Source organism: Pygocentrus nattereri, chromosome 27, assembly GCF_015220715.1.
Source record: "Pygocentrus nattereri isolate fPygNat1 chromosome 27, fPygNat1.pri, whole genome shotgun sequence".
NCBI lineage: Eukaryota > Metazoa > Chordata > Actinopteri > Characiformes > Serrasalmidae > Pygocentrus > Pygocentrus nattereri.
Window position 1 is genome coordinate 22,916,713 of NC_051237.1, and position 15,686 is coordinate 22,932,398.

The window sequence follows — 15,686 nt, forward strand, 5'->3', positions numbered from 1 at the left end:
CGAGGGCGGAGTTAAGAGCCTCCATTTTCCCGCAGCAGCTCCATTTTGTGTCGGGTGAGGAGACGGGAGGCCGATTCCAGTATTAAAGGCGTAAAAAACCCAGAAAATTATATTTATTAAGGTCTCGATTTGTCGTAAGAGGAGGGGCAACAGCGACAAGACTTCGTAAGACGTTGCTGGAGCAGACAGCTTTAATAGAACCGCTGAGTCAGTGGAAATTCAGACGTGTGAGCCGAAGCGGCGCCTTAAACCGGCACGAACCTCCAGCTCCTCCGCCAAAAGTGAGTAAAACTGAAGTGGGTGGTGTCGAGACGGCGGTATTGGAGGTGTTGACGGTGTTTGTTGCGGGTTAAGTAGTCTATCCCGGGCCAGGCTTGAAGTTGGTGTCCTACTCGCCGGCTTCGGTTTCGAATTCACCCGTTCCACCTTAAACGGTGCAGTTCCATTCCGGCGTCTCAGGCGCTTGTATGCAGCTGCTGCCCCGTTTAAGGTGGAACGGGAGAATTCGAAAAAGAAGCCGACGTTTAATAGGAATTAATTAGACTTGCTAGTTAAGTGTCCGTTAAGGGCGTTGATGTTGTGTTTGTCCGGCAGAACCGCTGAAATCTGCGGCTCTAATGAATTATGTCCCCTTTTAAAGGACAACGCCACCAAATTTTCAAAATTTCTGATCTGGCCCTTCCTTCAGACGTAAGCAGAGTGGGTTGGTGGCGATTGTGATAGGAACCAGTGGTCATCATGACTTCAACACGCATGCAGCCGCTTTATTTACTATCCAGAACCCACTAGAGAACCCACACCTACAGTCTTCTGAGGTCTTCTATTCAATCATGAGGGGAAATCTGGAAAATAAGTTCTCTTTCTGGACTATTTTGCCTTAGAACACCCTGTATTTATTCCTCCGCCACAAATGGGTTCAAATAAATGGCCTTAAGACGTTCTAACCTAAAACTTTGTCACCAAACACGCGTCAGACATCAGGCACTGTATTCATCACCTTTCTGTGAAGGAGCTTTTCCAGCTGGACGTCTGGTTCCTATCACCACCACTGTGAACCTTTCTGACCCGGAGCGTTTCGACCCAGACTGCTCTCAACTGTGTGCGCGTCTCGGTGAGTTGTGTAGGAAATTTAGAGAGATTGGTGGAGTTTCCCTTTGAGCTGTAACTTCACATACTGCAGCTTTAAACTCGGCTCCAGACTAAACAAGCAGCCGGCGCGAGTCCCAGGCTTGACGGCAAACCCCCTCAAAAGGGGGGCTTCTTATTTCACGACGTAGCCAGGAAAGGTGGGTCTGAGTGAGCGAGTAGCTCCACATAAAACCAGAAACCTGCTCTTTACTCCTGACCCGGCATCCCGGCCCGTTTACTGGCGCTGGTCTAATTCAGTATAAACTGCAATTAAAGTGGGATAATTGTGGGCCACACTGTTACTGGTGGTCTACGTAACGTGGAACGTCGCACGGCTACCTGGGTATCTCGCTCTGACGCGTCCAGATAATCAATCAATCAATCAATCAATCAATCAATTAACCTTTATTTTGACTCGGAAGTACATTGAGGGCAACCCTCATTTTCAGTGTAGCCGAGCGTTTTACAGAAACAGGGACTGACGTGACGAGGAAAATAAAATCTGTATTTAAACGTTTCAAATAAAAAGAATTTTAAACTAACTTGAGGTTTAATTGATAGATTAAGATCAAAAGAAGCTGAGATTAAAAAATGAAAAATATATAATAATGATAATAATAAAAACTAATAAAAATGAGTTTTAAAAAGTAACGAAGAACTAAAACGAGAAATAGAAGTGAAGGATAAGATTAAATAAGGCAGTTGCTTGGACGGCTGTTCATTTAAGCAACAAAAGTGGACGTTTAAAGGGAAATTCCACCCGTTTTCCAGCGTTCTGCGTGATTAAATTCCTAAACGGAGGCGATCGGAGCGAAACGCTCGTGTCAGACTGTTCACAGTGGTGGTGATGGGAACCAGACGGCCTCTCCCTGACAGAAGGTCGTTGGGAATACGCGGCCTGATGTCTGGATTTTGTTTCGTGATGGTTTGGAGAAGATTGTGGCCTTGTTTTGGAGGGCGTTCTAGGGCAAAATGATTTATCAAAATGGGGCAAAGTTTATCACCAATTTACTGTCGTTAAAATATTAACATTTAAATATAAACGAGTTTAAAGCTACATTATGTGAGTTTTGGGGATTTGGAGCCCCCTCTGGTGGAAGTGCGTAACTGCATGCAGTGTGAACTCGTAACACACCTTCGCCAGTATAAAACAGCAAGCCAGGCTTTGTTTTGAGTGGGTGTAACGAAGCAATAGAAGACGAGGGGGAGTGTCTTATTACAAAATAACGTCCTGGCTGTGATTCGGTCGCCGTAGATCGTCACAGCCGGGATGTTATTGGTGGTAACTCCCTCCTCGAGTGCTCTACTGCTTTAATACAGCAGTTAAATAAATACAGTAAGAAATGAATAAACTGGCCGTGAACGCGGCGTTTAATGTTTTAATGTTCAGTTCCTTCCTCCTAATTAAACCTCCTTAACGAGCAGTTCGCTGCTACGTCAGAGTAACGAGCTCCAGAGTAACAAGCTCCGCCCACTCGCTGCACAGCCGGCAGTTCGTTCTCAAGCTCCTTACACTAAATTCCCAAACTGTCGTCACCACTGAGCAGCTTTTCAGTCGGCAGCTGTGACAGAAGAACCTAAACAACCTGGAATCAGCCAGAAATGATCCCAACACCATTCGCCAGACGTGTCTGATCTTCAGAGTCGGACCAAATCAGACTGAGCCGTAAAACTGACCCAATATCAGGTTCAGCTCAGTTTGGTCAGTTTGTCCAGATCAGTATTAATGTTGTTTTGTTCCAGCCGGTCTGTAAAGCTTCTTACAGCCCGTTTCATTTGCCGAATGGTGTTGGGTTCATTTCTGGCTGATTCCAGGTTGTTCAGCTGTTCTTCTGTCACAGCTGCCGACTGAAAAGCTGCTCAGTGGAGACGACAGTTTGGGAATTTAGCACCGTCTCGTCTTCAGAGTCGGACCAAATCGGCTGTCGGTCAGATGTGATGTTAACAGTGTCCGTTTTCTGTTTGAGGCAAAGTAAGAAGTAAAAACGTTCAATGGTCTTGAGTGTCTCCTACAGCTGTCAAAGCCGTTGCTTAGCAACAGTGTCTCAGCAGAGTGATAGAGTTTGTGAAAAAAACAAAACGCTGATCAACCAATCAGCTTGGGCTGCCAGAACTAGGTGTTGTGTAAAAGCAGAGAACTTGTAGAGAGAATTCGCGCTTTGTAATGCCTTTCCTGGGTTTCTCAAACGCTAGGGGGCGCTCCGGAGTGAGGCCCGAGACGGGTTAATATGGAGCATTTGAGTAAAACCAGAGTTTATAAATGCGTAAATATTTTTAATATAAGAATTCACGTGTTTCCTGATCACAGAGCAGCATAAAACATCTTAACACCGCTGTTATATTTTAAAAGCTTTTAAACTCGAGCTGTACGAGTTTGAAACGGCACCTTATGCATGTTTGAAGTCAAAGAGCGCAAACAGCCAATGAGCTGCTCCGCTTGCCCGTCAATCATCACTCTATAGCAGTAAAGCCTGCCCCCTGCTGCCCAAAACCCATTTGCTGTAGAAAAAGAGGGAATGTCTCAGATTTCTTTGCTCTTTTAGTGAAATACTTCTACTTTCTAACATTAAAGGAAAGTTCTGGGCGGGTGATCGGAAACTATTTGAACTTTTCCTTTTTAGCCGTTGAGCTCCATTCACTCCCATTCATTGACGTCTTGCTCGCTGACGCCCTCTGCTGATTAGCAGCCCTGTCTTTTTTGTTTTTTATGTATATATATAAAAACTGTGGGGGTAAAATAAAACTGGGGGTCTGACTTTTAAATGACTAACTCAGGCTACACAGGGCGACTTCCAGCAGTAAGGCTTAGTAATTGTACTTCTTTGTATTTAATTAAAATAAATGCATATAGAGCATCTTTACAGTCAGCTCTGCACAAAACGTGCAACCAGTTTACAAATGGTTGGCACTTCACCAGAAGCCCTTTGTCATGTCTTTATCCCGTCGAGTCATTTTATCTTCCTAACGTTAAAGTCTCTCCCCACAGGAACAAGCCAGGCAGCAAGTCTGAAGAAAAATGACTTCCCCCTCTTCTCAAAAAGTCGTGCTGAAAAGCACCACCAAGGTGTCCCTGAATGAGCGGTGAGGGTCCAACGCATCCTGACAGCATTATCTCAAGCCCGGGGGGAGAAAACAGAGATACTTAAGGCATGAAGCAGAGAGCCGTGTTGTTCTGTGGAGGTCAATGAGGGGAGATACCAGACCTGGCACGGACGCTAGACTGCCCACGGAGCGTGTGCTGCTCACTCAACACGGCCGCGGTCGTTTAGGATGGGTGACGGATTCGAGGGAAAACCTGAGTAAACAAATAAAGAAGCGCATCAAGTGCGGATGCTTCCCTTTGATGCGCTTAAGCAGATAACGTCCGTACCGCGTTGACCTCGGTCTTGTTGGCGATGACCAGAGGACGAGATCTAAGTGACTTTGAACGAGGCTTTATTATCGGGGCGCGCATGGCAGGAGCTTCAGTCACGAAGACTGCCCAGCTGGCTTGTGTTTCAATAGGAACGGTCACCAAAGTGACCTCTGCGTTCAAAGTTATGGGGAAGACGTCGGTAAACAGGGCTGGGAATTGTGGTCGGAAGCGCGCGTTTAACGAGCGCGATACCCGCACGTTGGTGCGCTACGTAAAGAAAAACAGAAGAGCGACGGTTCCTCAGATAACTCGGAACGTCAACGCGGGACGCAATCGGACTGTGTCGGCGAGAACAGTCCGGCGACAGCTACGTAGAGAGGGATATAGTCGGGTCGCGGTCCAAAAACACCTCATTCCAAACACGAAGGAGGTAGAGGTGGACGGAAAACGTGATGCGGTGTAGTTGCACGAGACTTTGGGTTTAAAAAAATCGCGTTAAGTGCATTAAACCCATCGTCACACTCGCCAAGGTGCATTTCTCTCTTAATCCACGAGTTGGCGCTCTTTCATTTCTGAGAGACTAAGACCTTCGTCACTGAAGTGGTCGTAGAGCAGTGGTCACTAGGCCTCCTCCTGGAGATCTTTCCTGCAGAGTTTAGTTCGCGCTGATCGACTCCTGATCCTGCCAGTCAAGGACGTCTCTAGACGTCAGTTGGAGGTGTGGCTGGACTCTGAAGGCAAGTCGGAGCTTTTTTTTTATTCCCACGCCTAGGATGAGCATCGTAGGGTCCAAGAACCTTCAGCACTGCACCAAGACGTGGGGTAGAGCGTCGTCAGATTAGCCGTCCGCAATGTTCTCCATGGGTGGGAGAGTGCATGTGCAGCGTACGCCGAGAAAACAGTTTGTGGTGGCTTCGGGATGCTGTGGGCGGCATTTTGCTGGCAGTTGTCTCTTTTAGAGTGAAGCGTCGTTGTAAATCAGAATAAATGGTTTTGACTGGTCACCTCTATCCAACCACAGGGCATGAGGGGTCACCGAATGGTTTAAAAGTGATGTGAATCATATGCTGTGGCCTTCACCGCCAGTTGACCGTCTTGGAGAGATTTTGGAGTGACGCTGGCCCACGTTCTCCACCACCATCGTTGAAGTACCAACTGTAGGAATGCCCTTTGAAATAATTGTTCTGTCACTCCAGTGCGGTTCTTTGAAAGTGTTTAAGGTTGCCCAGCACCTTACGAACACACCTTATGTAAGGTTTTTGGCTTTTACTTCTCACCCGTCTGTTGTATTAGTTTTCTAGCAGGTGATATTTAACAACATCAAAGCTGGCCGTCTTGTGTGAGCAGTACACTCCCTGCGGTGAGAGCGTTTTGGTAATAACAGTAAGGTAAGCTGCCTGCATGTGAATGCACTGCAGAAACAATCTCTCCAGAACATGGGAGTGAGAAATGAGATTGATACAGTGGATGGTTCTCCATCCTTCATGTTTTTTGCCCTCTCTCACACAAACTCTCTCTTAGATGATCCTATACTTTCCCTCTTCTCTCTTAAAACCTGTCTCCTCTTTCTCTTTCAAACAAGGTGCCCAGTCCATGCCTGGACGTGACTGTTTCCCCCCTCACCCCTTTTCCCTTCTTTCTCTCATGAAGAAGTGTATACGGTCACGGTCTGGGCTGTAAGTGGCTGGGTGGCCTAGACACCCCTCTAGCCCTGGACCACCAACACCACTACTAGGTAGTAGGGGTCTGTAAGTGGCAGTTCCTCTGTAAATGCTCTACGCTCTACTCCAGTTTTCTTTCTTTTTTTTTTTTTCCTCTCTTCTTTTCACTCTGTACTTATTCTTTCTGCATTTCAAGTGTTCTTAACGTGCCCTCAACAGTTTCATCTCAGATGTAGTGTCCAACTTTGCTGACTTCACCACAAAACAGTACATCAGACTTCACCTTAGAACACGGGGCGTTCAACCTCTCTCACTTCTCCTTAAAGCAGAGCGTCCACTCTCACCCACTTCCTCTCAACAAACTGTTCGCCCTCGCCCGCTTCACCTCGAGACGGGGCCGTTCGCCCTCGCCCGCGTCGCCTCGAGACGGGGCCGTTCGCCCTCGCCCGCGTCGCCTCGAGACGGGGCCGTTCGCCCTCGCCCGCTTCGCCTCGAGACGGGGCCGTTCGCCCTCGCCCGCTTCGCCTCGAGACGGGGCCGTTCGCCCTCGCCCGCTTCGCCTCGAGACGGGGCCGTTCGCCCTCGCCCGCTTCGCCTCGAGACGGGGCCGTTCGCCCTCACCCGCTTCGACTCAAAAAACCGAGGGTAACATATTTTTTCTTTGTGAATAATTATATTTAAACTTCAAGGAAAACGGTGCCCTTCCTTTGTCTTGCCTCTGGCCTTAACCTCTTAGCTTGGTGATTCAAGCTTTATTCCACATTGGCCTTTTCTCTGTCTGTTTTTGTTTTTTAATGAAAGTGGTAGAAATGTAACCTCACCCCCTCGAAGCGGTCCTTCAACTGAAACGACCTTCAGCTGAGCGAATACAATGATGCCGCGGTCCTTGGCGTCGAACATTTCCTGAATGTTGAGGGCGTGTTAAACAGTATTGAAACGCACAGTCTGTCTTCTGTTTCCTCTGCCTTTGGAAGTCGAATAGGCTTTTTGTTTCTCTCCTGAATCTGCTGAAATGCTGGGGTGTCTCCAGACTTTACAAAGAGAGAGTATAAGAAACAAAAACACAGAGGTGTCTCAAAACGGGCATTCACTGAATTGCTGCAGGTTCAGCCCTGCGGCTGCGTCCATGGTGTGTGTGGAATGATTTGATTTCGAAACCTCGTTTCCTCCGTATCCCCCTCTCCTCCCTCTTCTCTTCCTCTCCCGTCCCCTTTCTCTCTCCCTTTTCTGTGCTCCCCGCTCCTTTGGTTGTGTTCCACAAGCTTCACAAACATGATGAAGAACAAGCAGCCGACCGCCGTGAGCATCCGGGCTACAATGCAGCAGCAGCACATGGCCAGCGCTCGCAACCGCCGGCTCGCCCAGCAGATGGAGAACAGGCCGTCAGTGCAGGCCGCCCTGCAGCACAAACAGGTAAAGAGCGAGAAGAGAAGAGCCAGTGAGGAAAAACGGCTGCGACTAGAATGTTTTCGTTTTTTGATGTTCTTTAAAATTTCACCGGCGTTTAAATTTTCTCTCGGAGTGAGAAAAGTTGTTTCACTTCACTGATTTGATGGGAAAAGGTCCTTTTTTTGTGGATTTATTTATTTTGTTTGTTTAAAAAATATGTTGAGTTTTTATGGATCATATTAAACGATTTAGGTCATCACCTCGGATTAGAGCTCCAATACAGACGGACAGCTCGACCGCTGACTGCGGCGGAGATACGGCGGTCATTCTGAGGGGAAAGCACGGCAGGCGTGATGTGTTTTTGCGGGACGTGCGAACAGATCTCGGCCTCTTTAGATGCACTGCTAATGCGTGCTACTCCTGAATCGCTAGTGTTTGGCTTCATTAATAAACGTTTGATAAGGTGCCTGTTTGCATTAGAGCAGCTAAAAGTAGTGCTTATTAAAATTACTCTCGTTTTTGAATGTTGCTGAATTTAGAGGAGCACATTTTTAGCAGCTTTAGTGAGAAAACAGTAACTTGCACGTCTTAAAGGACTAAAGCTCAGCAAGAAGTCAGGTCTGTGTAACAAACGTAGGGTTTTTTTTTTTCTTCTCCTGAGTTCTTTACGTCCCAGGGAACGTGCAGTGCGCTTGCTTGGTCCAGGTGGGACCATAAAGAATGTCGGGGTTTTAAGTAAAAAAAATTAATTTAGGTGTTAAAACAGTAAAAGGCTTCATTAATGGAGCAACTTTTGTCCAAGTAATTTTGGGCCATTTCTTTTGGTCTATTCTTCATAACATTTCACACATAAAGACTGTTGCCTTTTATATTTTCAGATAAACCCAATAGAGTCTGACTGCAGACCTGCGCTCTGGGCCCCCTCGCGCTTTGGCAACCCATCAGGAAAACGCTGAGAACCACCAGGATCCAACAGACATTCTCTGGGACCCCTCGCGCTCTGGGCCCGGCGCGCTCCCATTAGAATGTCATTCTCAATGTTTTCCTGATGGGTTGATATCACAGCTTTAAGGATTCTGATCATGTGATCCGGTGCTTTAGGCCAGATTCCAGATACACTTGTTTCTTTTCTAATTTTCCCTGATGGTCAGCAACCATCAAGCCAGTTCCCGTTAGGAAGCAAAACCATCGGATTTTATACCTAACGCTTCTATCCGTCTTCAGTTTCAGCGGTTAGCCCGTTTGCTTGATTTTTCTGCTAACTAACCTGACTTTCATGTCTTATCGTTGTGCTTTTATTCTGGAATTTTCCATGTTTAATTATGTTGTTATCAGTACGACAGTGTTGATATACGTTCGGTGTAGCTCTCGTGGCCCAACATGATGTTTTTCACTGTTTTTCTCCGTATAAAACTGACACACTGTTGTGGCACTGATGACATTAATAGGCTGGCGGTGCATGTCAGGCAGTTGCGTGTCTGCAGCCAAGGTTTTGTACAAAAGTGCTCCGAGCAGTTCTAGCAGCTATTTTGAAGCTTGAAAACTGTGAGCTGCTGTTACTTTGAGGCAGCGTAAGCCTTGTAGCTCCAGAGTCAAATGAATTAAGCAGATTTCAAGCACCGAGCATGTCTTTACTGATCCACTCCATTTGGCCTGTAGGAGAAAACTGTGACTCCTTGGCCTCTAACGAGCACCACGTTATTGGACAGGGAGTGTCCCACATACAGGTGTGTTCATAGTGGTGTTTTAGTCTTAATTTGTGCTCACAGTGTAATTATTTGCAGAGTCTGAAGCAGCGACTAGGCAAGAGCAACATTCAGGCCCGGCTGGGTCGGCCCATCGGCTCGTTGATGCGGGGCGGAGTCGGAGGGCGGGGCTTTGGCATGGGAGGAATGCGTGGAGCCGCCCGAGGCCTGAGGGGACGAGGAAGAGGCGGCGCCATGAGAGGAGCTCTGGCTCTCAGAGGTGAGGTCGACATGCGATTCATCTGTACTGCATCTCGTTAAACGTTAATTGCAGCGTGATTCAACTTGGACTCGGAATTCCTGTCAGAAGTAGGGCAGGAGAACTTGTAGAGAGGAGAATTCCCACTCTGCAAGGTCTTCCAGGTTTAGAGGGCGCTCCCGAGTGAGTCCAGAACGAATGGGTTGATATGGAGCGTTTGAGAAAAAAATCATAGTTTAGAAACGGTTAAACATTTTTACTGTAAATGAATACGATCATTTCCTCAACACTGAGCAGCGTAGAACGTTTTAACACCACTGTTACGTTTTTAAGAAACCAGAGTTTTAGAAGTTTAAAACGGCACCTCATGTATATTCATGACGTCCGTGCCAATGAGCTGCTCCGCTCGCCAACCAGTCAGCCCTTGGTAGCAGTACTGTTGACGTTCTGCTGCTGCTGCTGTAGAAAAAGGAAACGCAGGTGAGTTTTCTTTGCTGTTTTGATGAAATATGTTCTACTTTCTAAAATTAAGGGAAAGTTCTGGGCAAGTGATTAGAAACTATTTTAACTTTTCATTTTTAATTGTTGAGCCATTTACTCCCTTTCATTGAGGACTCGCTTACAGGCGCCCCCTCTGCTGTTCAGTGGTCTTTTTTTTTATTTATATAACGGGGGAAGTAGGAAGTGGCCAGGCTCCTTATAAACCAGCTCTGGTAACGTTACTGCTTTAGCAGCACTGAAGATCAAAAACGGAGTAAACGGTTTAAATCCTGTCAGTCTTTGATATTTTGTTCCCTGCTGAATATAAACAAACACACAAAGGCGAGACTGCATAACAGGCAGTTAGTCGAGAGATTATTTGATATTATGTTTTCCTATTACGCTCTTGTGAATTTTGGTTGTTTTGTGGTCGGCGTCAGCCAGCATGCTGACCGTGATGACACAGGTCATAGTCATTTATGTGTAGACCCTTGATTTTTGGTAGTTACTCACTATTGTCAAGAATTTTAAATGTTTACAGACCTAATGTTTAACGTAGTGCCGACAGTCCATGACTGAGGTGTCCTTGAGCAAGACACCTAACCCCCAACTGCTTCCTGGGCGCTGTGGATAGGGCTGCCCACCGCTATGGGCAAGTGTGCTCACTGCCCCCTAGTGTGTGTGTTCACTAGTGTGTATGTGGTGCTCCACTTCACGGATGGGTTAAATGCGGAGGTGGAATTTCCCCGTTTGTGGGATTAAAAAAGTATCACTTAACTTAATAACCTGCAAAAAAAGCGTTTTTATGATGAGAGCTAATGAAATAAATTATTTATATAGCCCCAGCGTTGAGCCCAGTGGGTAGTCTGTGTGCTGGAACTAGGCGGTCTTTAAGCGTTGTGCCCCTTGAAGTCATAACTAAACTGTTAAAAGTGAAGCCCATCTTGTCGTCTGCTGTTATTTCCACACCCCCCACGCGGCAGGACCAGGGAGACCCGTAGCACTGCTGACGGAGGAGTCTTAAATCATGAAGCATGAAGTTTAGGTGTCGCTGCACTCGCGGCTCTTTCGGTGCGGTTTCGGAGATCAGCCAGTGTTGAGCTTCACTGCCCACGAAAATCAGGCTGCACAGTTACGACGGATTCACTCTCATTGACGTGGAGACGCAGGGGTCTCATCTCCTCTCAGACTGAAGGAACCATCATCCACTGACGGTCAGAAACTCTGACTCCCTCTTTCAGCTGGATTGTGATTGGTTCCTAGACGCCTCGTGGTTGTGTAAACATGGCACTTTGAAATTGGATGAATCTTTGTGTGTTACTATCTTTAAGGCTCTTGGTATCTGCGTCAGTTCATGCTCAGGCCAGAGTAGTGACTCTGCTGGCCAAGACACGATTGAAAGGCTCTGTTCTGTAATTAAAACCTTGAGAACAAGAATGTTTTGTCAGCACTTTTGGTAGAAGTTTCTCGTGTTATGCATTTTAGTCCGACAGGCTTTGATCAAAGCACTGATGGTGACGACCGGTAGCTGCAGCCATGAACACACCGGTCATTCTTGGTTCAGTTTTTGTCTGGAATAATCTTGCTTTACTCTGAAAGCGTCCTTCAGAGATAAATCCCACCCACAGAAGCTCTGGACATTTTTACTGAGTTAAGCTGGCCTCCTCCAAGACCACACCTGTCTTGGGACGCATGATGTGGCGATGGAGAAGGACAGCTGGGCTTTTACTGCTGCTCACACGGTCATCTGACACCAAAAGGCTTAAAGGAATCCTCCAGCGTTTTTCACCTCAGTCCGCCCCGTTCGGCTCCTGTCCATTGGCTTCTCTGTTGAGGGAGAGAGACGTCAGTGTTTGATTATTCTGTTGAGTTTTTTTTTGTTTTTACTAAGCGCAGGGAACTCTGTCGGTGGTAATCAGTCGTATTAGAGATGAGCTGAATCCCAAACCCTCTCGCTTGCACAAACAGAGGGCTTGTTGCAGACGTTTTACAGCGATTTGTTTCTCAGACTGCGGTTACTCAGCAGGTTGAAGTGGCCCAAATCTGATCTTTTTTCTCATGTGAGACGCAGATGTGTCGTTTGTTTCTGTGTGAACAATAAAAAATGCGCTGTCGTTTATCCAGAATCAACTTCAACCACGTTGTGCTTTTACAGGTGCAGGCCAGCTCAAGGGCCGAGGTGGTCCTGGACGCATTGGGCTGCGCAGAGGCATGCGCCAACGTGGAGGACCCCCTGGTAGAGGAGCCATCCTGAGTGGACGTGGTGGAGCTGGACGAGGGGGAGCTGGACCCAGAGGTGAGGGCTTGTGGCCTTTTATAATTCATTTTAGTTTCGGTGGGAGTGGAGATCGTGACTCGAGTGGATTCGTTAGAGGAGGTGATGCGTTTCGTGCAAATCCGCATTGAACATTGTCCCAGGGAGTTAAAATGAGACTGCTGAGGAAAAACTGCAGTATATAGATAAATAGATCAAAGCACTTCTTGTAAGTCACTCTGGATAAGATTCTGGACTGTAGTGCGTCTGTGGGTATGAATCATATGAACATGATGGAGTTTTATAGAGCACTTTTTGGAAATGTAGCATCAAATAATAAAAATCCACGTCCAGGTTTTATAATCGGTGCAATCAAAGTGGGTGCAGCTTTATTCATAGAAGGCCTAAGATGGTGCTCTTATAGTGTAATCAGGAGCAACAGTTGAGACTAGTTCTCTACAGATTAATGATTGTACAGTCACGTGTGAAGCTTTGGGCGCCCAGGGCGATTTCCATGTTTTGTGGATTTAAGTGAAAACAAGTTAACACGTCCTCTACACAGAGCAGTTATTGTTTACATGCAGAATTTTAGATTTTAAGGGGGAAAAATGTGGCCTATACAAAAGATATGGCACACTTTCATGTTTTCTTTCCCCCGTAATTTTAATCTCAGTAAATAAATAGAAACTAAAAATTAGAAATCTGCAGGAAAGTGCCGTGTTTAGGTCATAGAGGATGTAATTTTTATTTTCTTTCAACTTAATTTCACTGTGCAGACAAAACCTTTTACCTTTTGCTTTGTGCTCGCGTTGACCGAATGTGTCCTCTTCGTTCAGGACGTGGTGGTCTTCGGGGCCGCGGGGGGTTCATCGGAAGGGGCCGCGGCCGTGGCAGAGGAAGAGGAGCCGGACGTCCCGCTGTGACGAGGGAGCAACTGGACAATCAGCTGGACGCCTACATGTCCAAGACCAAGGGCCACTTGGATGCTGAGCTGGATGCGTACATGGCCCAAGCAGACCCTGAAAGTATGGAGTGATGACAGCAGTGCTCAGAGATGGAAGGATAGAGAGATGAGAGCAGGGCCCATATAGATCTGCAAATAAAAAGACTGACGTTTTCATGTCGGCCAACAGCCGAGGCATTTCATGTGCTGAATGCCCACCGAAATCGTACTGATATTTGGACTGATGACGTTCCACAAACAAGTAGAGCCTTCTCTTCTACTGGCTGTTCGCTGGTCTAGAGTAGACGTATTGCTTTGACTCAAATGTTTGATAAATATCGATTGGAAGAAATGAGAGAAGCTTTCTGTAAAGTGGAAATGTTTAGGGATATGTATGTAAGCCTGTCCTGCCCGTTGAGCAACAGCTTTGCCGAGCCTCTGGTCGTGAAACCCAAAACTGACATGGACCTAGAACAGACCCTTGCTGAACTCCTCTCTTTAGAACACCCATTATGGCCCTGGAAACTCGATTCAGCTGGACTTTGAAGAAAAGAGTGAAAGCCTCAGCTGTTTGGCTTCGACACAGGCTGTCCCTGAATACAACGTCCTACGAATGTCTTTCCCTCTCCGTTTTATTATAATGGTATTTTATTGTGATTTTTAAAGGTAGAATTTTTGAAGAGGACGATGTTATAACTACTTTTTGCTTCTTTGTTAAATATAGAAAATATCTTGAAGTATAATGTAACCCACATCCATTTTTATTTTGATTTTTTTTTTTGCATTTTAATAAATCTTGGCCACGATGGACCAACAACACTGTACATGTGCTTGACTTTCCTACAGCAAACTACACAACTACAGTGTTTAAGTCCATTTATGATGCATTGATTTTATTCTGATGGTGGAAAGATATATTTTTAATGAAGTTAATGTTCATATTAAGCACATTTTATAGTTAATATTCGTTCTTTACACCTTGTATAAAGTGAAGGTGTTTAATTTGTCTTTACGCCTTGGAATGCAACAGACTGCGTGAGTGCGTTATGTTTGTTTTTTGTATTTTAGCAGAATTGCTACGTGTAAATGATTCACTTAGATTTTATTGGGGTTCCACAGTGTTTAAAATACACCAATCAGGCATAACATTATGACCACCTCCTTGGTGGTGTGGGTGGTGTGTTAGTGTGTGTTGGGCTGGTCTGAGTGGATCAGACACAGCAGCGCTGCTGGAGTTTTTAAACACCTCCGTGTCGCTGCTGGACTGAGAACAGTCCACCAACCAAAATATCCAGCCAACAGCGTCCTGAGGGCACTGATGAAGGACTAGAGGATGACCGACACAGACTGTAGCAGCAGATGAGCTGTCGTCTCTGACTTTACATCTACAAGGTAGGAGTGTCTAATAGAGTGGACACAGTGTTTAAAAACTCCAGCAGCACTGCTTGTCTGATCCACTCGAACCAGCACAACACACACTAACACACCACCTCCATGTCAATGTCGCTGCATTGTTGAGAATGATCACCACCAAAATAGTACCTGCTCTGTGAGGGTCCATGGGGTCCTGACCACTGAAGAACAGGGTAACGGAGTATCAGAGAAACAGATGGACTACATGCGTCTTCTGAGCTTTTGTATGCAATGTTGATGGTAAAATCGTGGACAATCTGAAGTATTTTGTCTCCCAGCATCCTGCATGTACTCCTCTGCCATGAGAAGTTTCAAAATGTGCCTCGTCTCAGAGCTCTTTTAAAACACTGACTGTGTATTCATAACCATTTCGTGTGTTAATGTTGTTAGGGAGCTTTTACAGGCCTTTAAAGGGAATGCCACCAATTTCTCTAAGTTTCTGCATAACAGTTAAGATCTAAACAAAGTCATACGGAGTATGTAAATCTGTTCTAGTCTTACTGGCGCTCTGTCATCATCTTAGATGAAGCATATGAACCATAACGGAGTTTAAACCTGAACGAGTCACGTAGGTTCTTGAACTTCATTGCCGTGTCCTCAGAAGCTGCTTTTTAAACTAATCCCAGTTGCCACTAGATCAGGGTCAAACGTAACCACTGAAAGGCCATATTAAAACGTTTTGCCACGACCCCAACTGGCCATTGTTTATTCAAAATATGCCAAAACATCAAATACGCCATATGCCAACACCAAAAAAAGGTTCAAAAAAACTTTAAGTTAAAACATTGTTATATACATATGGATGGATGTGTGTATATATATATGTATGTGTGTATGTATGCGTATATATATGTATGTATGTATGTATATATGTGTGTATGTATATATGTATGTGTGTGTATGTACATATATCTGTGTGTATATGTATATATACATGTGTATATATACATGTGTATATATATATGTGTATGTATATGTATATATCTATATATATCTCTCTCTATATCTCTCTCTCTCTCTATATATATATATATATATGTGTGTGTGTGTGTGTGGGTGTGTATATAAAACAATATACTACATTGGCAGTCGATAACTGTAGATAGACCTCTTTAAATG

General features: G+C 45.6%; 1 protein-coding gene across 2 annotated transcripts; it reads left to right on the top strand.

Annotated features, from left to right (window-relative positions):
• The first annotated feature begins 57 nt into the window (after positions 1-57).
• chtopa (chromatin target of PRMT1a) lies at positions 58-13,978 on the top strand. Of its 2 annotated transcripts, none has more exons than XM_017721517.2 (6): positions 58-281; positions 4,115-5,871; positions 7,407-7,557; positions 9,318-9,498; positions 12,113-12,253; positions 13,048-13,978. In XM_017721517.2, exons 3-6 carry the CDS (start codon positions 7,417-7,419, stop codon positions 13,245-13,247), a joined length of 663 nt encoding a protein of 220 aa, XP_017577006.1. In that variant the 5' UTR covers positions 58-281; positions 4,115-5,871; positions 7,407-7,416; the 3' UTR covers positions 13,248-13,978. The 2 variants fall into 2 exon arrangements, with proteins under 2 accessions (XP_017577006.1, XP_017577005.1); XM_017721516.2 differs by having other exon boundaries at positions 4,115-4,209.
• Positions 13,979-15,686: the final 1,708 nt, after the last annotated feature.